At 41.6% G+C, this 27,669-nt stretch overlaps 1 protein-coding gene across 3 annotated transcripts in view; it reads right to left on the bottom strand.

The window, feature by feature from the left end:
* PCYT1B (phosphate cytidylyltransferase 1B, choline) overlaps positions 1-27,669 on the bottom strand; it is a 92,961-nt gene that overhangs the window by 15,658 nt on the left and 49,634 nt on the right. For all 3 annotated transcript variants that reach the window (XM_084790443.1, XM_084790441.1, XM_084790442.1), the window contains exons 3-6: positions 23,182-23,298; positions 11,438-11,589; positions 9,048-9,126; positions 3,638-3,780 (exon numbers count right to left, since the gene is read on the bottom strand). In XM_084790443.1, the coding sequence (XP_084646569.1) occupies positions 3,638-3,780; positions 9,048-9,126; positions 11,438-11,589; positions 23,182-23,298 (491 nt within the window). The remainder of the gene's footprint in view (positions 1-3,637; positions 3,781-9,047; positions 9,127-11,437; positions 11,590-23,181; positions 23,299-27,669) is intronic.

The raw sequence follows: 27,669 nt of genomic DNA on the forward strand, positions 1-27,669 counted from the left end.
AGAGAGGCTTGTCTGTATTTGTTATATTTTATGTCAACTTGGGTTTGCTCCTAATGTAAATAGTAGATGTTGGGGCCTGGAGAGATGGCTCAGAGGTTAAGAGCACTGACTGTTCTTCCAGAAGTCTTGAGTTCAATTCCCAGCAACCACATGGTGGCTCACAGCCATCTACAATGTGATCTGGTGCCCTCTTCTGGTGTACAAGCATACATGCAGGCAGAACATTGTATACATAATAAACAAATACATCTTCAAAAAAATCAGTAGATGTTATTATTTCCTAAGGGCTAGACTGATGGGAGGGCTATCTTGCACATCAATCTCTTTGGATATATAAAGGGAAGTATAAATATTGTTCTATATTCAATCTATTCAATGTCTACAAGTTGAAATCATATGAGAACAGAATGTAAAATATGCAGATCTACCCTTTGTTGAGCAAATACCCTTACTCTTCTGGAACTTAGATCAAAGGATGCATTTTGTATAGAATGGCTGTGCAGAGTCTGCCTGAAAATTCTGTCTCACTGAGGTAGTATTAAAACCAATACAGTTTATATTAATTTGTCTACTGACTGGGCTTAGGACCTATGTCTCATGCTAAAACTGTCTTTGCTATTTTTTCATGAGGGTAATTAAGCTGCTTTGGTTTCCTTGGACATAAAGAACACTTTTATAGCCTGACATGGTGGCACAAGCCTTTAATCCCGCCACTTGGGAGGCAGAGACAAGTTGTGAGTTCCAGGCCAGCCTGGTCTACAAAGCCAGGACAGCCAAGGCTACACAGAGAAACCCTGTCTTGAAAAACCAAAAAGAAAAAAACAAGAATGCTGTTATTTTGATTGCTTGTTTTCTTATACAATGGTGTGGTCTACCTATGTTACAGGAAGCCATATTCTGTTGGATAAATCACAAGTCACCTCTTAGCCTCAGTTTTCTCATCAATAAGATGGGTGTGATAATCCGTACCTCACAGGGTTCTTAGGACAATCAGGTAAGGTCATGTGTGCAAGGGTATGGCTCAAAGCCTGCCATTTGCTTCACGTGTTGTTAGTTGTGTTGTTGTAAAGCACTAAAGACATTTATCTGCATTACCTAATAAACACGTTATCTAAACAGTGAAAATAATATCACATAAAGGGTCTTCCCTTTTGAACTCTCAATACAGTCTCTAAAGGAGTCATAGGATATATTGTTTTTCCTTACTATGTGGAATCAAGCTCATTTCCTACTTTAGAATTTTGTAAAATACCTCATATATTATCGAACTAGGTCAAGAATCCGTCATTTCAACATTCCAAAACCATGTTGCAACCTCAGGGTGAGCTCGGCTATGAGCTGTGTGTGTTGCTTCTGAGCTATAGAAATCATCCACGAGTGCTACCAGAAGGCTCTCTGTCTTCCATCATTTACAGGGTGGTCTGAGGTGAGCTGTTTAACGTTCTAGGCCTCTGGTTTCTCCCCTGTAAGTTGGATAGTGTCATTACACCCACCCTAGTAGGCTTATCACAAGTATTAAGTGAGGTAATCCAGTCAAAACACTTAGACGGCTATCTGCTTGGCTCTAGATAAGTATTAGCTGTTGTCTCTATATCCTGCTCATCCACATTTTGTTCAGCACTGGAAATGGCTATTTTGTTTAGTACTCAGTGACAGCATATAACAGAAGAGTGAGCACTGGGCCGGGAGTCACGAGATTTGGAGGGGTACCGCCACCTCCATCTCTCCCTCAACGTCCCTTGGCCTTGTCTACTCTCTGGGCTCCGTTTTCTTTTATGTCAGAGTCAAGGGACACGGATTGGATGACTGGTCCTCATCAGGTCTCTGCCACTTCTGAGCTTCTGTGATTCATTTCCACGCCCATCCAACATGTTCAATTTCCTCTCAGAGCTGCAGCAGGCTTGTTGTCAGAGAAAGGCAGTAAGCACACCCCCACTGTCCTCACGGTTCCCTGAGCTAAGTGGCTTATCTAAAGACCATTTAAAGAGAGTGAGCAATAACTTTTGGAAATGGCTTGCTATGCTTGGATGGTTGACTGAATTCAATTTAAAAGAACAGACAGTTTAATTTATTGAAATAACCAAGGCTTTATTCTCTCTAAGATACCAAATCATCACGTTGGCTGAATTCTTTTCAGCCACATGTTCGGGTGCCACTCGAACCCAGCATTTTCCATTTTGTTGCCTAGCTTGTATGAAGTTAGAGGGGCCTGAATCCCACCACTCCCTGCTTTATCAGGACAATGAGTAATCACTGTCTTACAATTAATGAGCCCCTCCTATTTTGAAGGTACCAATGATCAGTTGTGTAAGATGCTGGATAATTAAAGCTGCGCATAATTATAAATGCCTACTTTTGTAGACAAATCACCCTTTGAAAATACAGTATCTGTTTGGGGGCTGGAATTCTGTATGCATGGAGAGTGTTTGTTTGGATCAAAATCATCGGCTCCTTGGAAGCCTGGTAACCCCAGTTGTCCAGACTCACTAACATCACCCCCAACCATCCGGCTACTCTCTTTGCCTTGTAACAGCTTGTTTTGCTTGTTTTAAAGATTGTTTTAACAGTGCTCTATTATTAAACTAACAGCAGCTCTGTGGGAACAATAAGGTAGAAATACAAAAGGAAGCCAAAGGCTTCAGGCTTTATTTAAGCAGCTGTAATTTCTCTGGACAATAAAAAAACGGCTGTTAAGGTTTCTAATGAGCATCTGTAAGGCCTTAATAAAATGAAAATTGTAAAACGTTAAAACAAGAAAGCATTTTCTCTGGGTTTAGCATCTCATTGCTTCCGCCCGCCTTCCTTTGTTTTGAGAAGACGACACTTGCCTTTCCCAAGGGGCAGATGTTCCAGAAACCCTTTGCCACCTCTGAAAACTAAAGAGGGGGTTTGGGGTCAGGGGAGGGAAGTGAGGAAGCTCCATTATAAACTGTGAGGCTGCCTATGCTCCTTGGTTGACTCATGTTACCTCTTTGGAGCCTGTCTCCTCATTTGTAAATATAGATCATTCCTGGCCCAGGTGTGCTGGGGCATGCCTGTAAACCCAGCACTTGGGAAGCTAAAGCAGGAGGGTCATGCTTCTGAGGCCAGCCTAGGCAATACAAGGAAGCCCTCTCTCCAAAACTAAAGCACTGCCCGGCGTGGTGGCACACGCCTTTAATCCCAGCACTCAGGAGGCAGAGGCAGGTGGATTGCTGTGAGTTCCAGGCCAGCCTGGTCTACAAAGCGAATCCAGGACAGCCAAGGCTACACAGAGAAATCTTGTCTCGAAAACCAAACCAAACCAAACCAAAGCAAAAACACAAAAACCTAAAGCACACCACTAGGTTTTTAATGTGGATCAAATGAGACAACAATAAGGATCATTAAGAGAACTGCACAAGGCCGGGCGTGGTGGCGCACGCCTTTAATCCCAGCACTCGGGAGGCAGAGGTAGGCGGATCGCTGTGAGTTCGAGGCCAGCCTGGTCTACAAAGTGAGTCCAGGACGGCCAAGGCTACACAGAGAGACCCTGTCTCGAAAAACCAAAAAAAAAAAAAAAAAAAAAAAAAAAAAGAGAACTGCACAATGCACAGTAAACCACCGCCATGATGGTGTAATATGGCGGCCCTCGGGGTGCACGGGAAGGCACACTTACATTTATAAAGCTGACATTTAGTTCCTTGGCTGTGTACCCTCTCTGGAGATTGCGCCGGGCATATACATCATAATCACGGACAATTCTGGTGATGATGTCTGATGTTGAGATGCCTTCTGTTCTTTGTGTTGGAACAAACATGCCTGTTCAAGGAAGAATAAAATGATAATGGTAAGATTACCTGAGTCAGCCTATTTCCTTTAATGATTTTTTTTCCTGAACAAAACTGGAGCTTCTGGGGCGAGGGAGGCTTTCTTTTTCTGGCCCCAGCTGACTCTTCCAGCCTCAGTGCTATACACGCCCTTTAACATAACAGTGCATGGCCATCCTGCCAAGTTTGGCCCAGGAGACACCATCTACTCACCGGGCTCCTGACATTTGCTCATGCTCAGCTCTTCCTTTCTATTGTGGGTACCCATCTCCTGCCCCCCATCATCCACAGAGTTCTTCCTCACCCTCAATGTTCCACCTTCAAGATTGTACCTCTGTGAAGTCTCTCCTGGTGTCAACAAGAGAACCTTCAGCATTTTGGACAGCAAGGTATCTTCAGTTAAAACCAAATGTCTGATACCAGTCACTGCACGGAATTAGACATGTGTTTGTGTATTTTTTATGTTTTTTTTTTATAAATTTTGGTTTTTAAAATAGAAATTGACACTTTGAATGCAGGTGTGCCTTAGTTGTCTTTGTACCATCTGTACCCAGGTCAGTACACATGGAAGATGATCAGTAAATGCAAAGTGGATGCATAAGCGAATGAATGATAACAACTAAGTTGAAAGAGTCAGAATGAGGGGGCTGGAGAGATGCCTCAGGGCTTAAGAGCACCGTCTGCTCTTTCAAAGGTCCTGAGTTCAATTCCCAGCAACCACATAGTGGCTTACAACCACCTGTAATGAGAGCTGGTGCCCTCTTGTGGTGGGCAGACACACATGTGGACAGAATACTGTATAAATAATAAAATAAATCTTAAAAAAAAAAAAAGTCAGGATGAGTCAGATCACAGCAACTTTGTCTCTCCGGACATCTGCCGTCCATTGTCCCATAGGAAGAGATGATGAAGAATGTTGTCTCGGCTATCTCTAGCTAAGGATATGTGTGTAGTGTGCTAGATGGTTCTGTCGCCTCTAAGAACAGTCTACTCTATGCAGTGCTTTCACCACTTTCATCTGGAATATGTGGAAAAGAGTAAAAATAAACAAGTGCAAGGGTACCAAGTTCCAATGGTTCTATTAGATGTTCTTAAGGCCTTCAAAGACATGTTGGCATTTACCAGCAGCACAGGCTATAAAGGAATCACAGATGCCAACACAGTACGAACCACGTAGAGGCATCCTGTATCCACAGCACAGTAAAGCCTAAGGACAAGGGTACTGTATTCTCAGTTTGCAGCAAGTCACTCAAGCCTCTGAAGGCTACTTGAACTTAATTTCCTTCAACTAAAAAGTTAGCTAGACAAAGTGATCTGGGCACATTTGGGCCACTTTTCTATCCCGTACTGTCTATATCCAATCAATGTACATAACAAACCTGCTCCTCAAATGCTTCCCTAATTCAACCACTTTTCTCTATCTTTAGCAAAACCTAAATCCCTTTGCTCAGGAGCCTCAAAAATCAGTCCTTAGTGATGTCGTAATGTATGTACGCGTATGCACACACACCCATGAATTTAGGTACCCAGGAAGGCCAAAAGAAGGTATCCAATCCTGGAGCTGCACTTACAAGCACTTATGAGCTGACTGGCATGGATGTTAGGAACTGCACCTTTGGAAGAACAGTGTGCACTCTTTAACCACTAAGCCATCTCTCCAGCTCCAGAGATGGCATTTTTGTCCCCTTTAACACACACGGCAAGATCTTCTAGAAGTCACCCTTCTAAATGCAAGTCACATGCCTGCTCATTCCCCTTCGTTGACTTTCCACTGTGTTGAGAGTAACGCCTTTTGTTTCTGCCACAGCCTGTACAGTCCGCTCCCTGCACGTCCTTCTCGTCTTAGTCTCATCTCCTAGCTTCTCCTTACTCTTGGCCAAAGCTCCTGTACTGTACTAGGGCTGGGGTTCTCTTGCTTACAGTCTATGAAGCTGGGCCTAGGCCTAGCAACACTGGGCTTCTTTGGTGTCCTGAAACTGTCAGCTCTCCTCCTCTGGGTCTGTAACAGTCTATGTCTGTTTAACTTTTGGTCACCTGCTGGGTTCCCGGTTTAATGTCAAGGAAATTAAGTCTTGACTCCCAAAGCAGTTCTTTCTATTTGTCAGCCCCACCGCTCTTTTCCTTCCAATATTGCAAGGTCTTTGGTGGAAGCGTTCCATTAGCACCTGTCTTTCTTGCCTATGATCTGTATGAGAGACAAGGCCACACCCTTCTTGTTTTCTTCTACAGTCTCAGCACCAGGCGCTATCAGAATATTTGCTGAATGAACAACAAGATGAGTATTGATGCTCAACACCCTTGCAAATCCAAATCTCTCTGAGTTTTTCTGTCTCGCTACCCTAAAGTGTCCCTTTGGGACCTTTAAAAACATATCACACGCACATTCATAGTGTCAGCAACAGGGTGGCACTGCTGATCTTAGAGACAGAGCATCTGACTGTGGTCTATGACTCAGAAAGCAGAGTTGGGGCTCTGGCCACTAGGTCTGAAACTTCTTTGATCATCTTCTAGAAGGGTGAAACCAAACACAAAACACCAAGTGGAAGGCAGAAAATGCAAACACACATGGATGCAAAGATAACTCCAACTAGACCAAGCTTGGGAGCAGGGCTGTGGTAGGTGGTGGGCTTCTGTGTGAACCCAAATCGGCTGGTCTGGGACAGCATGCTTACCTTAATTGGAACAGTTGAAATTTTTCTGGTGAAAAACCCATCCCATCTTTCTTCGGGATTGATGAAATGTGAAGGTTCTTTACTTACTAACTGATTTTAGCAAGTCACTTTGACACGAGGGACATGAGCTTGCCCTGTCTGAAGCCAGAGACTTAGATCTCTGTGGCTGAGTAACTGGAAGCAGATTTGGGATTAGTGGGATTTGCTTTGGCTGCTTGAGAGGTAGGTCTCTGAAAGAAGCCAAGCCCTCTGCTGACATAATGAGGCACCCAGCTTCCTCCAAATCCTAATTATTGCTCTGCTAAAAATATTCAGTAATGAGCATGATCAGAGAACCTTTTTTATCATGCTTTTCAGAATTGCAGCGTTTGGTTATGGAGCTATTTTAAGAAGCAGCAAAGCACATGTTAATAAAGCAACTTTCAACAGTAGTAGACACTATCAGAATGGTAATGAGTACCGTGGACCTTACAGTCTGTCTCCTCTCAGTTCCATCTTTCCAGCCAGCTTTCCTCAAGGATTTTGACACTCAGTTCTGACAGAGCAGGATGTTGTGCCACTTAATTTATATTCATGATTTATCTGGCTTCATTTAAAGTGATTTTTTTTTCACTTTCTAAATAAACCGTAGAGTATAAAAGCTGCACGTGGGCACTCAGGTCATTCCTGAGAGTCTTCCACAGGGAAAGACTCTGTGGCCTTCTCTATGCACACGCCAAGTAGATCTTTACAGTGACTCTTCCTCCTAATAAGGAATCAGTCGAGCAGAGTCATGGACCATAAGGAAGGATCTCTGTGCCAAAGGAGGCACATATCCTTAGTCTTAGGCCTGAGCTCCCAGAGAAAATGAAATGCCACCAGACTCTGTTTCAGGAAGTGAATTGGGGTGAAGAAGGGTCACGTGAGTAAGTTGCCCATGTTCCATTGCATGGCCCCATGGGCAGCAATAATTGGATGCAGTGGAATATATGTACATGCATGAAGGTAGAAGGTAAGAGTATTAGGAGGCTTTGAAAGGCTGTAGAAAGAATCTGGGTTGGCCATGACCAAGTTATGTTGTATACATGTATGAAGCCCTCAAGGAATAAATAAAAAAATATTTTAGAAAGAGGTACAGACACACATATACAAAATAATAATAAAGAAAAATAATAAATAAAGATAAATTTCTTTTTTATAGATAAATTTCTTAAAAGAGACAACTCCCCTGCCCTTGAATTTGGGTTGACCTCAGTGACTTGCTTATACTTAAAAGGTCATATAAATGATAGTGTGTGGCTGTCAAGCCTAAGCCACAGGAATCCTTATGGCATCTGTTAAATTTCCTTGCTCTCTAGGTAGTGGCTTCCAGTCTTCATGCTCTGAGAAGTCCAGGCAACATGGAGACGATCCACTGATGTCCCAGTGACAAACACACCCGAGCTTCTGGCTTATAGCTAACAACCAAAGCTAACCACTAAGTATATAACAGCAGAGCCACAGCACTTCAGAGGCCTGCAGCTCCTGTTAGTATCCAGCTATAACAATTTGAAAGAGTCGAGCAAAAGCCCTCAGCCTATGGTAGAATGCTTGCCTAGCATATGGGATGCTCTATGTTCAATCCATAGTACTACATTAAAAACAAATCAAAACAAAAAACAGGCATGGTAGCATATGCCATGCCTTTAATCCAGCAAGGACAGGCCATCTCTGTGAGTTCCAGCCAAATGTTGAGTGATTTCTAGGCCAGTCAGGACTACAAAGTAAGTCTGTTGAAAAAAAAGTACTAGAGGCCACTCACCCAGTAAGGAATCTACTACCAGATATATGTCCAAGGCAGCTAAGGAATTCTGGAGCAACAATACAGTTAACCTTGTGTTTCTTGGCTGGACCCTAACCCATGGTCTACCTCTCTGCTGCTGTTTTTAGGGAAGGAAGAGTTGGCTTACAGCTTAGACCTTAAGAAAGTTCTTCTGGATAAGTGTTTTAAGTTGATAAAGATGAGATATGATAGACACTGATTTACATTCAGAATTTTAGACTCACCAAGATAGGAAAGATGTTTTCTTCAAGGCTGCCAAATACAAATACTATGCCAAAATACTATGAATGTAACATTTATATAATTATTGATTGTGTCATGGTTCTTCTTTCTATACGTAGTTTATTGTATATATGTGTAATAATATAAATATATATGTAAAAAATAAAAAAATATTTAATACAAAAAATGCTTTAAAAAGGAAAGTTTTCATCCCCCATGCTGTAACCCATCATGACATAACTCACACACCAAGCTGGGTTTGTTTTTTTTTCATTCTCCTCTGCACAGTGTTTCTCAGCCTCTCTGCTGCACCTTTCCAAGTTGGAAATGTGAGATTTCTTTTCTTTGAACTCCTTACAAGCAAGGGTGTGACTGAAAAGTGTCAGGCTCCCAGTTCTTACCCAGTTCTCCTGAGCTCTAAGGGAGCTCTTGCAAAGAGGATGATACAGACATGGCTCCTGGGACAGTAGCTATTCCAACACTCCAGATATACATGTTGCAGGCCTAGAGCAGCTATCATCTTATGCTTGGCTGTGTGCTGTGGTGGACAGGAAAATGCCTCACCTGCTTCCTTTATATGCTTATAAACATCATCAGAACCAGCAGAGGAATACGGAATGTCATCATGAGCCACAAAGTCGATCTAGTGAAGAAGGAGAAAAAGGACATTACCACTGGCAGGGAGGGGCAGGTTTATAGATTTGAAAGGGACTGCTGACTCCTCCGCTCTCCACTCCAGTGCCTTTTAACATAGAGCAGTTGTAGAATGCTGTCTGCTGGGCATAGCAGCCATTAACCATCGTCATCAGAGCACCTATGACTACTTGCAAGGGCCCCTCAAGATCAGCCTCACAGAAGAAGGCCCTGCTCTCTCGGTTATGACACCAATGCGTCTGAACTTCCTCTCCAAACCATCCCGCTGTCAGGTGAGCTTCCTCCTGGCGTAATTTATCTTTATTTTCAAGCTGATACGAGTTAGACTCACCATAGCAACACATCCCTGGGACATGTCTGGTAGGAGGGGGGATGAGGGGGTGGCGGTGAGGCTTTAGCTTAGTTTAAGTGAGTGGGGAGGCCGGCCCACCCTGAATGTGGCTAGCACCACGCCATGGGCTTGGCTCCTGGACCAATAAAAAGGAGGAAGTGAGCTGAACACAAGCTTTCATTGCTCTGGGCTCCCTGACTCTGGATGCCATGTGATCAGCTGCCTCTTGTTTCTGCTTCTACATATTTATTATCATGATGAACTGTATCCCCAGGAACATACAAAATGAGCCCTCCTGTCTTCCCTCAAGTTGTTTTGGTAAGGCGTTTTGTCACAATAATGAGACGAGTAACTTCTCTGCCTTGTTGAACAATTTTCCTCTGATCTTCGTGCTTGCTCATCTTCGCCCCTGTTTGCTAGTACACCAGGCAAACACTCCTTGCATGGCGTTTAAAGCCTTTTACATTGAGCCTTCATTCTACCTCAAGAAGTGGCCTAGATGAGTGGTTTAATTTGCCAGGGTATCATTCCTACTTACAAGTTATAAAACTCATAAGCTGGATTCCTCAACCTCAATTTCGGACTGGATAACTTTGTGTGTGTGTGTGTGTGTGTGTGTGTGTGTGTGTGTGTGTGTGTGTGTGTGTGTAGGTGCCCTGTGCATTGGAAGACACTGAGCAGCATCTCATCCCTCCGCCCACTAGATGTCAGTGGCGCCCCCTACCTACAACAACCACAATGTTTCCAGACATTGTCCTTTGTGGTGCAAATTCAGAGAAGAATTACTGGATGAGGTGATATGTAACAGTGCTTAAAAATAGAAACTAGTACATTAGAAATACTCAATAAATATTTTATGATTGTTGTTATTAATTCTATCTTCTGTACTTAAACTTAGTTCTCCCTGTTCAATGCAAAGTAATAATAACTCAGGGTAGCCATGACACTGAACTCATTTTCTATAATAGCTAAGTCCTTGGCATAGAGCTGGGCATATGGTAAGTAATAAGTGGCATTTATCATTGTCATTATTAGTATCCCCTAAAATGCCTGTCATATATGGAATATACAATATATGCTAAGTAAAAAAAAGTATGATTACTGGTAGTAAATCATATTGTAGTTTTTCCTCTTTTCTTTTCATTCTCACCAGGAAATTGTCTCCTCTGCTATTACCCATGCACATTTATCAGTGTTCTCTATTCTCTTCTGCACTGCGAATTTAAAAATAGAAAAGAAAATTCTTAGAACAGCTTAATCTTATTTTTTTGTCCTGCTTATAAAAGGAAAGAATAGCTCCTAGAGTGGGGCTGGTAGGGAGATACAAAGAACATAATTTGATGCAGATCAAAAGAATGGCTCATGTTTTCAACTAATAAAACTCTTATGTCAGTAAGAATCTCAGAGTCACAAAATCATAGATATAAAGTTCTTCCCTTAAAGCCTCACCCCTGACCTTCTAGATAAGATGTGGGTTCATTTGTTCCATGCCTAAGGATGCTTGTGAGTCTGCAAGTACTAACAATGATACTGGTGGCAGTAGAAACAACAACATCCTTGGAGCTCTTGCCATGGTCCAACTTGTTTTCCACGTTTTACTTGGATCCTTTCATTAGCTCCATAAAAATGGTCCTACAATGGATAGCAGTATCATCCAATTTCATAGATGAAACAACTGAGTCCAGTGTGGTTAAGAATCTTGCCATTGCTTGGTTCTCCCTACTTAGAAGATGAGAGAGATGGCATTCAGTCCTGCCTAGCCCAGTTCGAATACCTGCCCTCAAGGCAAGAAGGCAGAGGTCCTTAACTTTGGGCAAAAGAAAGGTGTTACACCAAATGATGCCACGTGTCAGCCCCTAAAGCTTCCCCTTTTAGAAAGTGGAAGAATATCAGTTTTCTGCTGTCTCTCAGCTTCAGAGCCAGAGTCCCCAGTCCTGTTACAGCGAGAATGTGGGAGAAAGAGAGGTACCTTGTGTTTTTCCAGAAACTCTGGCGTGAGAGTCCATGGTGCATCTCTGATGACTTCATCCACGTAGCGACAGTGTCTGAGGGCTTCATATCGCTCTGCCTCATTCATCACAGTGAAACCTTTGAATTTGTGAGTGAGGTCATCACTGCAAACTGAAACAGGCAAAGGTATTAAACATTGTTGCCACCCATCCTTTGGTAGACCTGGCTTCTTCAGCAAGATGAAAGGAGGGCAGTCTCACTAGGTACCTGGCATCACTGAACTTGGTTGTTTACAGGAATAAAGAATGAGGAAAGCAAACCTAAATCCACCAGGAACTCAGTTTCCTTTCACTGTTAATTATAGCCGCATTCTCTTTTATCAAATTTATTCTATATACTAATGTTACTTTCCTTTTTTTTTTTTCATCCTTCTAGCTCACCCTTTGGTGAATGTTATTATTCAGAAATGAAATGACCATATGAAACCAGATGAGGAGACAAAAGAAAAAGAGAATAACAAAGAGGCCTGCATTGCATATGGCTAGACTAATAAATAACAATTCCACATACACACACACACACACACACACACACACACACACACACACACATATACGGAGAGAGGGGAGATAGTTATTCCCTGGGTAGCGATACAATGACTATATATTAGGCTATACGATGAAGAGGTGAGAGTTAGAAAATATGAGATCTGGCCAGGCATGGTGGCGCACGCCTTTAATCCCAGCACTCGGGAGGCAGAGGCAGGAGGATCACTGTGAGTTTGAGGCCAGCCTGGTGTACAAAAGTGAGTCCAGGATAGCCAGGACTGTTACACAGAGAAACCTTGTCTCAAAAATAAAATAAAATAAATAGATAGATAGATAGATAGATAAATTACAAGATCTGATCCAACAGAGTTCAACCTTCCTACAACTTCCAGTCCTTTCCAGATCTCAGATTCTAAAGCCCTTAAATGGGAATGGGAATTTCCCTTACCCCAATCTTAGAAAGAAATGAGGTTTTCATTTTTTGAAGATTCACTTAAAAATGCTTTAAAATGAACTAAGCAAAAATTGTACTTACTTGCCTATGTTTTGGTTGGCTAAGGCAGATTTCCTAATGTTCCCTATGTGCCAGGAAGAAAGTTCACAATAAGTACAGTGTTTATTTACCCAGGTCCTGCTGAGCAACTTGCTGAAACTGGTCAGAGCTGCCCTCACTCCTTCTTGCAATGAGATTTTTCCCCCCTTTGAAACATTGCATACACCTAGTAAATTCTCTGATCTCAAAGGTAGAAGATGGGATTTACAGACAAACTGTCCTCTTTTTTTTTTTCTGGAACTAAATCATGTTCTATATCCTGGACCAAATTTGCCCATAGATAAGTGTAGCCCACTGCCATATTCAGCATCTCCAAAAAACATCCCTTCACACATCTAATATCCAAGTCATCATCAAAATTTCTGGCTCTACCTTCAAAAGAGGAAGAAGGCCACTTTCGCAAATACTCCTTTGGCTTTGGTGCTCTTGATAAAAGGATATAAAGTTTCAGACTGGAGGAATATGCTTAGTGATGTAGTGTATTGCATAGTGACCACTCAATGATAAAGCTTGGTCTACTTTAAAATTGCTAAAATAGACTCTAAACACTCTTGCAAAGAAATGAAATCAGTAAGGTGATGGATATGTTATCATATGTATATAATTACTATATAATTATCTTGATTTCTATCATGTATATATAGATCAAAACATCAAATTGTACCTAATAAATATCACAATTATTGTGTCAATGATAGTCATGTGTCACCTAATAACAAGTTTTGAGAAATTCATTGCTAGCTGATCTTGTGACTGTGTAAACACTGACACATGCATTTATACAAACTTAGATGGTATGGGTCAATAACTAGATGTTGCCTTGATGCAATCAAGAGGCACAGTAAACACAAGATGCACAGGGATGCTGCCCATGTAAGATTGAATAACATTTTAAAGTAAGCTATTTAAATAAGTAGGTATACTCTAAATTAACAATAGAAAATATAGTATAGTCAGGGTTTGGTGGCACATAGCTATAATCCCAGCACTAGGGAGACTGAGGCAAGATCATGTGATTAAGGCCAGCCCAGAATGCATAATGAAAACCTATCTCAAACACACAAAAAACATAATATAGCAAATAATTCAGCCAGTAAGATATTTGTTTCTTACAATATGATACAATACTTATTGAGTATTGTGTACTGCAAATGATTGTATAAACTGTATGTTTTTGAGATGGGCACTCACTGCATAGCCCAGGTTGACCTTTAACTTGAGATCCTCTTGCCTCAACCTATCAAGTGTTGGTATTATAGGTGTGCACCACTATGGCTGGTGTGGCTGTTTCATTTTCTGATGAGCAGTACCTAGCCCATAGTAGGTTCTTAAAAGATTTGGTGAATGAATTAATGGTGTCCGATGCATAAAGATGCTCAATGAATGTTGATTAGCATTTTAAATACATAAATAAAATAAGGTTTTATTGCAAGCACACTTTGACAACATATATGCACAAGATTAATGATTCTCTAGACACACACACACACTGACATACACACACTGACATACACACATATACAAACCTATATTGCTCCTGTATATTTATATCTCCTATAAATACTTCCTGAGGTTCTTTCTAGTGTAGCCGTTTCAATTATGAAAACACCAACTGACCCACCGAGGAGCTTGTTAAATAGAAAAATGTCTGAGTCAGACATGGTGGTGCACGCCTCTAGGCCTAGACCTCTGGAGACTGAGGCAGGAGGATCTACATGAGTCCCAGGCCAGCCTGGGATGCATAGTGAGTTCTAGTCCAGCTAGGGCTATATAGTGAGACCCTGTCTCAAAAGAAGTGTTTGATCACTTACTTATTCCGCATTAACTCACCAAGCTCCTTTGGCTCCTGTTGCCATTTCTGTTTTTAACATTGCACAGGAGTCAGAGTCAGCTTAGCAGACCCACTTTGTTTCAGTCACTTACAGTATCGAAACCATGGTACAACCTAGGGAGCTGTATGGCTGCGTGTGCAGCAGAGGAAATAAAGCAGAAGCAGGTAGCAGAGGTATCACCTGCGTCACCGCATGCTTCTTTCTCAGTGTGGGGGATTTTACAGCCCTTTCAATCAAATGGGACAAGCAATGTGTATATTATCAATGTTTTTAGTGTAAATAAGAAAGCCAGCTGAAGAGATGGCTCAGAGGTTAAGAGCACTGGCTGCTCTTCCAAAGGTCCTGAGTTCAATTCCCAGCAACCACATGGTGGCTCCCAACCATCTATGATGTGATCTGGTGCCCTCTTCTAGCCTGCAGCAGAACACTGCAAGCATAATAAAGAAATAAATCTTTAAAAAAGAAAGAGAGAAAAGAAAGGAAAGCTAAACTGCACCTGGAATGAAAGCTAGTCTACAATGGCTGTGTGTGTTGTAGCATATTGTCATAGCTGCATGTGTCATGGCGTATTCCATATCTGGTCAGGATAACATAGAGGCAACACTTTTTTACATTGTAAAAATAAATTGATAGAACAAAAAAGAAAATCCATGGTGTGTGTGTGTGTGTGTGTGTGTGTATACATGTACTCTGCTCTTGGAGGTTTTGATTCAATGGGTCCCTGGTGGGGTCCATACAGCTCTGCCTTTGACAAGCTTTATGAGTTATTCTGATGCCTACAGCATTTGCGACTCCCCTGAGGCATAATATGAACAACTTGAGGAAAGAGACCAGCACGTCTCTAAATCATCCAGAATGGTCAGAGGCAGCACAGGGTGTGGGAGGGCAGGCAGTAGGGCCACAATGACTATGTATCGATCCACTGATTGTGTCAGCCTCTGACTCCATAAACAGGAACCATTTATGGGCCACACTATTCTATTTTAAAACAGATCTAGGATTGCTTAGATGGTCTTTTAGGATTTTGAAAAATCATATTGAGTAGAAATGGATTTCAGATCTGTCAGTTTCCTACGTCAGATAGCACAAAACTAGGTCGAGCCCATATCCTCGTCCCCTTTGAACCTGCACCTGAGCATTTTCATATGACTTTTTACATGATCACAAGATAATGCCCCCCTGATAGACCACAAAGAAAATAAACATCCTGTTTACAGCAATACATGACTCTTTTCATACTCCAGAAGTGACCTCAAGAAGCAGCTGAACATGCTGACCCACATTGTCTGAACATTAATTACGCCCAAAGCAGCCTTGTTGTTCTTGAATCTTGGCAAATGCACTCTGACAACCAGATGGAGAACTCCAAGCAGTGGTATTCCATGGATGAGTTCATTGCACTCTCTGGGAGCTCCTGCGGCAGCTAACCTACCCTGGCAGCTCACTGTGCTCAAAGCGGAGCACCCTGCAGGACAGAGAAAATAGCATAGGACTTGAATTTTGGACCCCGAAAGACTCAGATTCCTTTTGTGTATGATTTTTGGGTTTTGGTTTTTGGTTTTTGGAGACCGGGTTTCTCTGTGTAGCCTTGGCTGTCCTGGACTCGCTGTGTAGACCAGGCTGGCCTCAAACTCACAGCGATCCACCTGCCTCTGCCTCCCAGAGTGCTGGGATTAAAGGTGCGTGCCACCGCCACTGCTGCCACTACTGTAGCCACCGCCACTGCCACCACAATTTGGCAAAGACTTGGATTCTAATCCCAGCTCTGTTCCTCTTCTACTGGGAAAGTTGTTCAAACTCTAATTATCTGGCCTTTAAAATAGGATGAAATTTTGAGAATTCAATTTGATGATCCACACAAGCAGAGAGCAAGGCTCTAAAATATTAGCTACTTATTAACAATAATAGTAATATAGAACCATTGGTGGAAATATTCCTTTGGGTTTTGTACTAGGTTTCCCTTGCCCTATCTCCAATTGTTTGTCCAAGGCTCTTGCTACAAACTTCTTGTAGAAGTGCTAATGATTAAGATGCTGATACACAGTTGCTTTTCTGGCTAGAGCTCCTTGGGGGACTTGTATAAGGGAGAAGATAACAAAAGAAAAGATTCCATCAAGCCATGGGCAAAAGGCCAAGCATTTATGGAAACCACAAGCAGCAGGGCTAGTGGCAGAACCTTTAAGAGAGATGAAGGATGAACATCTCTAATAATTGGTGCTCACATCTGGCTGCAGACCTCAAGTGCCTTAGCTGAGAACGGTACAGTGAGGTCACTCTCTGCTAGTAATCATGCGGCACTGGATGAAGAGGGCAGTGTGGAATGCGAGCTGGGCTGAAGACTAGGAAAGCCCTCTCCTGCTTTTAGGGACTGCAGAATGACAGCAAAATAAGGACTAAGGTTGACTCCCCCCATCTGCCACACAAAGTGGAATCTTAGAAGAATATGGTGTTTAAAAAAAAAAGAATTGTTTTCATTGTTGTTTATATTTCCATGGTACAGGGAGGGATGAAATCTGGAGCCTCCTGTATAATAGACAAACAAGTACTCTGCCACTGACCTATACCCTCAGCTGTAGAGGAATACTTCATTTAATTAATAAAAATACAATAGTGCATAAACCCAAGTTTGTGAAGTAATATTTACATCTACTGTACTAGAAGTTACCATCATAGTAGTACTAAGACTACATTTATTGTTTTATTCTGTTCTCTTGCTTTGAGGTGGAGGTAGGTATTTAGTGAGACTTAAATCCTTCAAAAAATAGGCTTAAAAGAAATCCTCTTTGTTGTAATGTTTTTAATTATTGAACTGCACCTTAATATTGAAATGGATTTGGGGGAGTTGAGACAGGGTTTCTCTGTGTAGCTCTGGGCTACCCCAGACTCACTTTATGGACCAGGCTGGCCTAGAACTCATAGAGATCCACCTGCCTCTGCCTCTTGTGTGCTGGGATTAAAGGTATGCGCCACCACACCCAGATTGAAATGGGTTTTTAAAAATACTTTGTAAGTGGATAGTATTCTCAGTTCATTAAGATGCTGACAACATTATAAGATTGTACAGGAAAAAATTCAAATCATCACTGGTTGCATGCTTTAAAATCATACATGCAAGTATTGTAATCAAAATGTAAATATGTAAGTGTCAGTTACTAAAACTGAAAAGTAAACCACAGCACTTCCAGTTTCTGGTCCTCTGATGAACTATTTCTAGAGGCCAGTAAAATGGCTTAGCAGGCAAAAGCACTCGCAGACAAGCCCGATGACCAGAGTTTAATCCCTGAGCTCTAAATGGTAGGAGAGAACTGAATTCTACAAGTAATCCTCTGACCGTCACACATGTACCATGGAGCATGCACGCACTCACACACAGGCGCACTGCGCGCACCTGCACACACACACCAAAACCAAAAAATTATTTCCAAAGACCTTCTACCAAGTACCTGTGCACTTACTTGGATCAACAACAGTGGTTTTGTGAATGAAACCTTAGCTCAGCAGCACCCAGAGGAATTCCCACAATAAATCTACCAGTAGATGTAATTAATGTAACACATCCTTTCAACTCACCACAAGCATTTTTATTTGTTCGCACATAAACTGAGAGTCAGCCATTCCACCAACAAGACAAAATAACTTTTCCTTAAATATGTCCTAACTCTCCTCAGGGTAGAGCTGTCTGCTGTTAAGTTGGTTTGCTGCACTCTGAAAAGATAATCTAAGACAAAGATCTCCTCATACTGAGACCAAATACATAGCCCCAAGGGCATGCAGAGGCAGCTCAGTGGGTGCTTGAGAACAGGGAGCTTTAAAGGTACCAATGTCCAGAACCTCAACTCCTACCAGTGTAATTTCCTAAAATGAATATGCAGAGAAGATCCTTATATCTGAAACTGCCCTCATCGCAATTTCCGAAAGAAGTCCCATCCAAACCTCAGGGTGGTGCGGTGCAAAGGATGAGGGGTGACAACAAACCTTAAAGACTGTTCAGAGCATCCTGAACCTATAGAGCAGCGGTCCTCACCTTCTTAATGCTGGGACCCTTTAATGCAGTTCCTCGGGCTGTGGTGACTCCCAACCATAACATTTTGCTACCGTTATGAATCATAATGTAAATATCTGATATGCAGGATAGCTGATATGCGACCCCTGTGAGAGGGTATTTACTCTCCCCAAGGGGGTCGTGACATACAGGTTGAGAACCACTGCTATGGTGCCTCCTGGTCTTTCCCTCCCTTTTCTGTTCCAAGTGAAAGCCGGTGTTAGGAACCAAACAGAATAGAATGGAGAATGATGCAAATTTTGGCCTAACAATTTTGCTTCTGCTTCTCTCATCTATTACCAGAGAACACATGGATATTGCGGGGCAAGGTTCAGGAATTCAAAGCAAAAAGAGCACTGGAAAGAAATATTGAATGTGAAAAATAGCTTTTTCATGTAGTTAAGGGTAAGCATTTTTCTAGCTATTCTCAACACTCATATTGAATCCTAAAAATGGCTTTTCTCTTGTCGTTAAGAGTAAGCATTTTTTCCAGCTATTCACTTCAAAATCACTTTAATAAGCCAAAGCTGTATAGGCTGCTACGGCTGCATCTCAAAAATGTATCTGGAATATTTTCCAGAATTATAAAATTTTTAAGATACACTGGAATAAAGACATGGGTAAAACATTTACATTATTTTTACATGCATCACGCTATATTTTACATGCATTCTTTTAAAGAAAGTTAAAAAATATTTTATAAATTCCCATCATAAAATATTTCATTTACAAATAGGCCTTATCCAATTTTATCTTCTAAAATGTTTATTTTCTACCTCCTCATGGTAAAAAAAAAATAAAGTTATCTACAAATGATTTTGAGTAATATGCCTTTCTCCCTTTAAATACATAGGAAACTTTTAATCATGGCACCTAATAAAGATAATTGAGTTATTTCTAAGTTTCATATTTGATTTTATGGAGTTATTCCTGAAATCCAAATATTACCATTTGATACACACATACACATGCATAAATATTTTTAAAAACAAGTAATATGCCTTTTATTTTATTTCTTATTTATTTTTTTAATGAAACAGAGCTTCTCTGTGTAGTTTGTAGCCTTGGTTGTCCTGGAATTCACTTTGTAGACCAGGCTGTCTTCTAACTCCGAGATCCTCCTGCTTCTGCCTCCTGCGTGCTGAGATTAAAGGTGTGCACCACCATGCCTACCTCAGAATAGCATGCTTTTAAAAAACATATTTCTCATGTGAGACCCTGTCTCAAATGGGGAGGCGGGGTGGCTCAGCAGTTAAGAGCAAGTACTTCTCTTGTAGAAGACCTGAGTTTGGTTTCCAGCACCCTCATCAGGTGGCTCATAACCTGGCTCACAGCCACCTGTAATTTCAGTTCTAGGGAGATGCAACACCTTTGGACTCCACAGGCACAAAAAGTGTACTCACATGCACAAATGCCCCACCACCCCACATAATTAAAAACAATAAAATAATTATTTTAATCCATATTTCTCTTCTTATAAATACCCTATAATTTTATCTGTGAATTGTATCACATTACCACAAATTAAGTATGGGGGCTCATTGTCTTGTTTATAACATTTGTTGGATTTGAATAGCTTTACTTTATATAATATGTTTTATAATCATTTCTCAGTATTTTTATAAGCTTTATGGAATATATTAATATAGTTGAATTAAAAGCCATTATGTTGGTCTCCAGGTTTTTAGTAAATCTGACAATAAGGACTCATTTTTTGCCAATTAGAGTAAAAAGGTATATTCCGCAAATTCAGTAGGCTAAAATCTCAGCCTCAACACTTTGTTTTTTTAAAAATGCTTTAAAAGTAAGTGCCAAATTTTTTTCCAGAAATTGTTAGATTGGCAATGGTGTAACACAATTACCAATACTTCCATTCCCCTCTTTTTTAGCGAGTATCTGCTTGAATAAGTTGCTTTCAAGTAAAGTAGCAAGGGTGATAATTAAGAGCCATTTGATAAGTCTTGATAAAAACCTTTTGTTATAATTTCCCAGAAAGGGAAAGATTCTAAAAGCTTAGTAACAAATCTCTTTGCAGGTCAGACCATCTCCAATCCTTTCTTTGCAAAATATCTTATCAGACTGCCACTTGACAAACAAATAAGATTGCTTTAACGGCAATAATAATAAATTGTTTTTGTGAGTTAGTGCAAATAATTCAGAGAGAATTTAAGGAATTGAGTGATAGCACTTTAACTAACTCTTTCCTTTCCTATCTCTATGTTTGTGTGAACAAATATTCCAGGGCTTAACAAAGCAACATAAACAAATTACTGCTACATCTTGCCTCTATCTGGCAATAAGTTATGCTCACCCACAGGCACATCCATACATAAGCGTATCCCTATTCAAGCCTGGCACTTTAATCCAAGCACTCGGGGAGGCAGAGGCAGGCAGATCGCTGTGAGTTCGAAGCCAGCCTGGTCTACAAAGTGAGTCCAGTACAGCCAAGGCTACACAGAGAAACCTTGTCTCAACCCTCCCCCAAAAGAGTATCCCTATTCATCTTATTAAAAAAGACGCTGCTGATCAAATTTATTTTATGTTTAATAATAACTTACCAAAATGCATAATGTGGTACTTGTTTGTGTCCAGATTTACACACATATCTCTTTTTAGGGACCATGACAGAGGCAACTAAAAGATTTGCAAGATATGAAGTATCACACTAGGAAAATTATAGGTAAGAACAAATTTGAGGAGAAAAGGGGAAATTTATAAAATATTTGAAAAAATTAAAAGGGTTTGTTTTATAATCTGTAAATATATACTGGTACATTTCAAAGTTTTTGGATGCATTTCAGTGGAGGCATTTAAGAGACTGAGAAACAATGTTTAATTAAATTAATTAATTGTTTTGGGATAGGCAATGTTTCTTGGATAGCTCAAACTGGCTTGGAACTTGCACATAGCCCAGGCTAGCCTCAAACACAGGATTCTCCTACCTTAGCCCTCCCAAGTTCTGGGATTACAGTTGCATATCAGCATATCTGAGTACAATTTTGTTTTAAAATTTCAGTGTTAGAATTCTCACCCCTGGTGTGGCATATTAAAAAGCTTAAATGTCACCATACCTTTGTGAGAAAAAAAGTGAAAAGGAAGAAATAAGTGAAAAATCAACAAGGTTTCATAGATTTAGCAAAGAAATGAGGGCAGAGGGCAAACTGCTACTAAAGGGAAGAAGAAAAGAAAAAAATGGGACAGAGAGACAGACAGAAAGAAGGAGAAGAAGTGGAAAGGAAGAGGGAGGGAGGGAGAGAGGGAGGGAGGGAGAGAGGGAGGAAGGGAGGGAGGGAGGGAGGGAGAGAGGGAGGGGGAGAGGGAGGGAGGGGGAGAGGGAGGGAGGGAGAGAGGGAGGGAGGGAGAGAGAATATGAATGTGTGGACCCATGTGAGAGTTTAAAATCCTGGGTCGCATAGTTAATTGTGACCCCACCCATGGCAAACCATCCATGAGCTCAGCTCACCCAGCTAACTGCAGAGGTCATCCCAGGAGAGTCCTGATGGCAGTGCGTACTCGAGACGGGACCAGGACAGAGAAATGAACACAAAATTGTTTCACTTTTGGGTCCCTTCATATGACTTGCCTAGTAATTAGCCATTGCTTTTCCTTCCCATCTTGTCCTCAAAGAATGCCATCCAATAGTCACATGCCTAGTATCCTTAGCAAAATCTGCATGTTTCCCTCTGAGATTTCCAGAAAAGAGGTTTTTTTTTTTTATATACTTGCGTAATACAACACAATAGATGATACTAGAATGTCCTGGCTGTCTTTTTTTTTTTTCCCTCTTGGCAATCTCAAGGCTTATAGTGCCTAGTCCAGTGACATACCACGGAGACGGATCACAGTGGGTGGCTATGAAAGTAATCCCAATGAATGGATGTACTGCTTCCAGAGCTACAGAAGTGACATGCAGGTCTCCACAGTCAACTCCTACATTTTCATCAAAATTAGAGTGGGTATGCCTTCTAGAGGAGGAAAATGTCAGTCTACATCAAACCATGTTTCTCTTTCCATACTCTTAAGAAGTAAGTCAGCTCCTTCACTGTGAACCGAGATGGCCTGGATGTATACATCTCCCTTTTTATTCTTTCTTTCCCTCTTTCTTTCTTTCTTTCTTTCTTTCTTTCTTTCTTTCTTATGTAACAGCCTTGGCTGTCCTGGACTCACTTTGTAGACCAGACTGGCCCTGAACTCACAGCAATCCACCTGCCTCTGCCTCTCCGAGTGCTGGGATTACAGGCATGTGCCACCATGCCAGGCTAAATCTCAATTTCTTTATCACACTCTACACAGCTGTATAACCAATTAGGTCTGTCTTATTAGCATGGCACTGCCCTCAGTGCTACAGGTCACACACAAATAAATAGATACTGGCCTTGTGCACCACCAACCATCCTAAACCCCTTTTGTTCTCCATGATTTGAAATTAGAGTAATGTCTTTTTTTTCTTCCATCCTCTAGAATACTTCGGAAACATAAATTTGATCATGTCACAAATAGCAGGAGAAAGGCATTAATGGAAAGTATGAGGTGGCTACCCTTGGTGGTGTCATTAATCTGTCTCTGGCTTTCTCTTTCTCTCTGGTGCAGTGCTACACAATGCCATGATGTGATTTCTCCTATGGTTTTAAATGTCACTTTAAATTTCAGGTAGTGAATGAGTGAGGTGGTATGGGCTGAACTGGAAACATTAGCGATGTCAGGTTTTATTGATGGACATCTGAAAGGGGTACTTTTCAGGAAGCACATTATAAGGGGGTTTCTGGACAAAGAAAATGCACTTCTTACCTCCTACCAACAAGTAGCTGTTGGGAAACAGTGTTTTTGCTTGCATAAGTGCCCTTGCGTGACCTGAGTGGAAGAGGTCAAATATTCCGTCTGCATACACTCTCACAGGCCTGTCAACTGTGGAAGAAAGAGACATGGTTAGCACAACGGCCAAGTAAGATACCCCATTACCTTCCATTAGAATAGTGTCATAAATTTACCTACAGAAGACCCAATAGCCACACACTATCAGTTTAACAGTTCGTGAAATGGATTTTTTTTAAAAAAAAGACTCTTCTAAAGGTATCAAAATACAAACAACAAAAACTTAAGATCAAAACACACAGTACTACCCAACAAGGAAGACAAATACAGAATGCTGGGGTTTCTCTTTACTCCAGACACAGTCCAAATGCCTGAACCAGTGAAATCTACCTATTGCTGGGGAAACTGAGGTTACCTTTTAGAGTTCTTCATCTTGTTAATAAAGATTTTAGAAAGCTAAGCTTGGTGGCCCACACCTGTAATCCCAGCACTAGAGGAGGCAGAAGCAGGCAGATCACTATGAGTTAGAGGCCAGCCTGGTCTATAAAGTGAGTCTAGGACAGCCAAGGATACACAGAGAAAATATGTATTGAAAAAACAAAAAAAATAAGGTTTATTTATTTATTATGATGTATACAGTGCTCTGTCTGCATGTACATCTGCAGGCCAGAAGAGGGCACCAGATGACATTATAGATAGTTGTGAGCCACCATGTGGTTGCTGGGAATTGAACTTAGTACATTTGGAAGAACAGTCAGTGCCCTTAACCTCTGAGCCATCTCTCCAGCCCATTTTTGTTTGTTTGTTTGTTTGTTTGTTTTTAGAAATGGGCTTGGAAGGAGACCTGAGGACAATTTTAAGCATTTAAGTAAAAAGTAGAGTTTAGGTGAAAGTCTTGCCAGCCACCAGAAAGACAGATGGAGAAATAGCCATGCCTTTTAAGTTTGTCTTGGAATAGAAATAGATTATTAAGGAAGGGGAAAAACACTCTCAAGGGCCAGCTGTGGTGGTGCACACTTTTAATCCCAGCACTTGGGAGGAAGAGGCAGGCAGATCTCATTGAGTTCGAGGCCATCCTGGTCTACAAATCGAGTCCAGGACAGCCAAGGCTACACAGAGAAACCCTGTCTCAAAAAACAAACAAACAAAAAATTACTCTCAAGAATGGCATTGCGGGCTGGGTGTGGTGGCACAGGCCTTTAATCCCAGCACTCAGAAGGCAGAGGCAGGCAGGTCAATAGAGGCTAGCCTGGTCTACAAGTGAGTCCAGGACAGCCAAGGCTGTTACACAGAGAAACCTGTCTTGAAAAAACAAAACAAACAACAAACAAACAAAAAGACTGTCAGTGAAGGCGCATGCCTGTAATCCCAGCACTTGGAGAGGCAAAGGCAGGCAGATCTCTGTGTTTTTTAGGTCCCCCTCCCATTTGTGTCTGAGCGCTTTGTTTCATACAGGCTCTGTTGCTTAGATGATCGCAGGGTGAGAACGGGCTTCCAGGCTTCCTCTGCAACTTCTCTTTTTTCATGTTAAGTTTTTTTTTTGGGGGGCGGGGGGTTTGAGACAGAGATTCTCTATTGTAACCTTGGCTGTCCTGGACTCCCTTTGTAGACCAGGCTAGGCTAGGCTTGAACTCACAGCGATCCACCTGCCTCTGCCTCTGCCTCCTGAGTGCTGGGATTAAAGAGATGCACCACCACGCCCAGCCTCATGTTAAGTTTTATAAATCGGATCTTACTATGTAGTCCTAGCCATCCTGAAACTCACTCTGTAGACCAGGCTGGCCTTGCTTGAACTCACAGAGATCTGCCTGCCTCCACCTCCCCAAGTGCTGGCATAAAGGCTAGTGCTACCATACACGGCTCCATGTTTATTTGGATATAGCATTTAAAATTCCTACTCTTCATCACGTACTTGGGTGGGATCATACAAGAAAGACAGTGATGCTTTGGTGTATACTCAGTGCTCAGATTGTTCGTTTTCCTTCCCAGTTCCAAAGTTCATTGGTGGCTGAAATGAGCTGTGATGGGGATGGCTTTGTTTGTTTGTTTGTTTCTGTTTTTTAAATATTTTATATATGAGTGCTCTACATGCATGTACACCTGGCAGGCCAGAAGACGGCATCAGATAACATTATAGGTGGTTTTGAACTACCATGTGGTTTCTGGGAATTGAACTCAGGACCTCTGGAAGAGCAGACAGTGCTCTTAACCTCTGAGACATCTCTCCAGCCCTTCCTGTGATGGGGATGTTTTCACTCCATGAATAGGCAGATGCTACGAAGCAAGGCTCATGTCACCTTGGAAGGTGAAATATTCCCCTGCATGTTATTGTATAAGGTGTGGTGTAAGAGAGAGGGAGCATGTGGCCCCAAGGAGGAGGCAATCAGTGTATCAGTTTTGTTTACAGGGTTGGTGCCTTTCAGTATTTTAGTCCTTTCTAGTCCTTCAGGATGCTATTGCTGAGCCAGACTAAAGACCCATTTCCTTCTAATCAGAAAGGCATGCGGAGTGGCTGGGTTTCATCAATGTAGTATATAAAATGGTCACAAAATGGAGGAAGAGATTGTTGTTCTTGGTATCTCCATCCTGATAGAGAAGAACTAGGAGGAGGAGAGGAAGAAGAGGAAAAAGAGGAAGAGGAGGAAGAGAATGAGACAGAGGGAGAGAGAGACGGAGGTGGGGGACGAGAACATGTATGCGTGATATGGTATGTATCTGGAAATCAGAGGATAGCTTTCAGAAATCAGTTTACTCCTAGTGAGTTTCGGGGCTCAAAGTCAGTCATCATGCCAGGGAAGCAAATATTTTTACCCACTGAGCCACCTCACTAGCTTACTGGTTTTCTTTATAAACCTAAGAATCTTATTGACTTCTAAAATGCATAGATTTATTATATTAATGATATAAAATGAAATATTAAGGGGCTGAGGTATGGCCTCAAAGGCATAAGGGCCTGAGTTCAAACTTCAACATCTCACGCCAAAAAAAAACACGGGGAACTGAAAACAAAAGAAACCATTGTAAACGTCAATTAAATGATTTAGGATTTAGATTTAAAATCATGATTAGCTATTGACGTAAACCAATCTCATTAATTTAGAACATAAAGAAATACTACATTAATAGATTCAGATGGTACAAGCTTGCTAATAAATTAAATTTCTGCAATAAAAAAATCTGGAGATTTTATGTCAGATTGAGAACTGCAACTATTTTCAATTATATACTATTTTGAACAAACAAAATTGCTTTCCCAGGATTATACTGTATTCTAAATAAGGCGCAGTAAACAGCAAATGCTCTGAAATAACAAACTGTCTAATGAGGGATCTCGGATTTCAATGCTCTTATTCAATTGCAATTCAATTGAGGAAATTTTGTTTTAAGATATAAATCCCACAAGAAAGCAGATGGCAGTTTTGTGGAAGTTTTTGTTAATGATTCAGAGGTGATCAGGATAAATGAATTCAGGAAGCAGAGAGGAAGAAAAGTAAAGAAAGACGACATAATTACTGGGGAAAAGGCCATTTAGTAAATTTGAAGCCTATCTGTAGAGTTGATTTTGCAGTCGGATCACTTTTTAAAATTGTAATGTGTCAGCAAGTTCCAAGCAGGGAAACTCCTACAGGGCCCAAAGCAAAAAGAAGAACCTGGTTTCCTGGTCTCTTCAGGGGGTGGGGGAGAGAGGGAGAAAGGAAAGGGCGGGGGGGGGGGGGGGAGATGGGCAGGGAGAGAGCCTGTGGATTGGCAGAAGTTGAAAATGGAGCAAATGATTACAATCAAAGTATTGTTTATCTGCTGTATTCACACACCTTCCAGCCTTCAGCTCAGGGTCTGAGCGTGTTTTCACTTAGCCGCGAGGCCAGCTGAGGACAGCACTTTACAGGGGAGGCCCTTGTGCTGGCTAAAGGACGGGTTTGAGGCAAACGAGACTTGTAGCTCTACCCAGTTACGACACCGGTTCTCTAGTCTTCTGGAATTGTTCAAAGATCAAATGAGATAGAGGACAGGACAGCCCACCGAGTAGGTGCAATGTTAACCTCTACAGGGAGTTAAGGTCCTTTTCTTCCTTTCCTTTTACTTCGGGTCAGTTCTGTTTCCCACATGACCACCTTGTTTTTCCATTTCGGTCTTCCTCTCTCGCCCTCCTGCCCACTCCCACCCCAGTGCACAAATTGAAGACTTGGTTCTCAGGTACTAGCTCTGTTGGAAGATGGTGGGATCAGGGAGGTGAGGGCTAACTAACTTCCCTCCTCCTAAGTCAAGTGTTTTAGCATGGTGATATTTCTTTCTTAAAGATTTATTTATTTTTATGTGAGTGCTCTATCTGCATGTACACCTTCAGGCCAGAAGAGGGCACCAGATCTCATTCCAGGTGGTCAGGAGCCACCATGTGGTTGCTGGGAATTGAACTCAAGACCTCTGGAGGAGCAGACAGTGCTCTTAACCTCTGAGCCATCTTTC

Source organism: Acomys minous (assembly GCF_964271855.1).
Source record: "Acomys minous genome assembly, chromosome: 7".
Taxonomy (NCBI): domain Eukaryota; kingdom Metazoa; phylum Chordata; class Mammalia; order Rodentia; family Muridae; genus Acomys; species Acomys minous.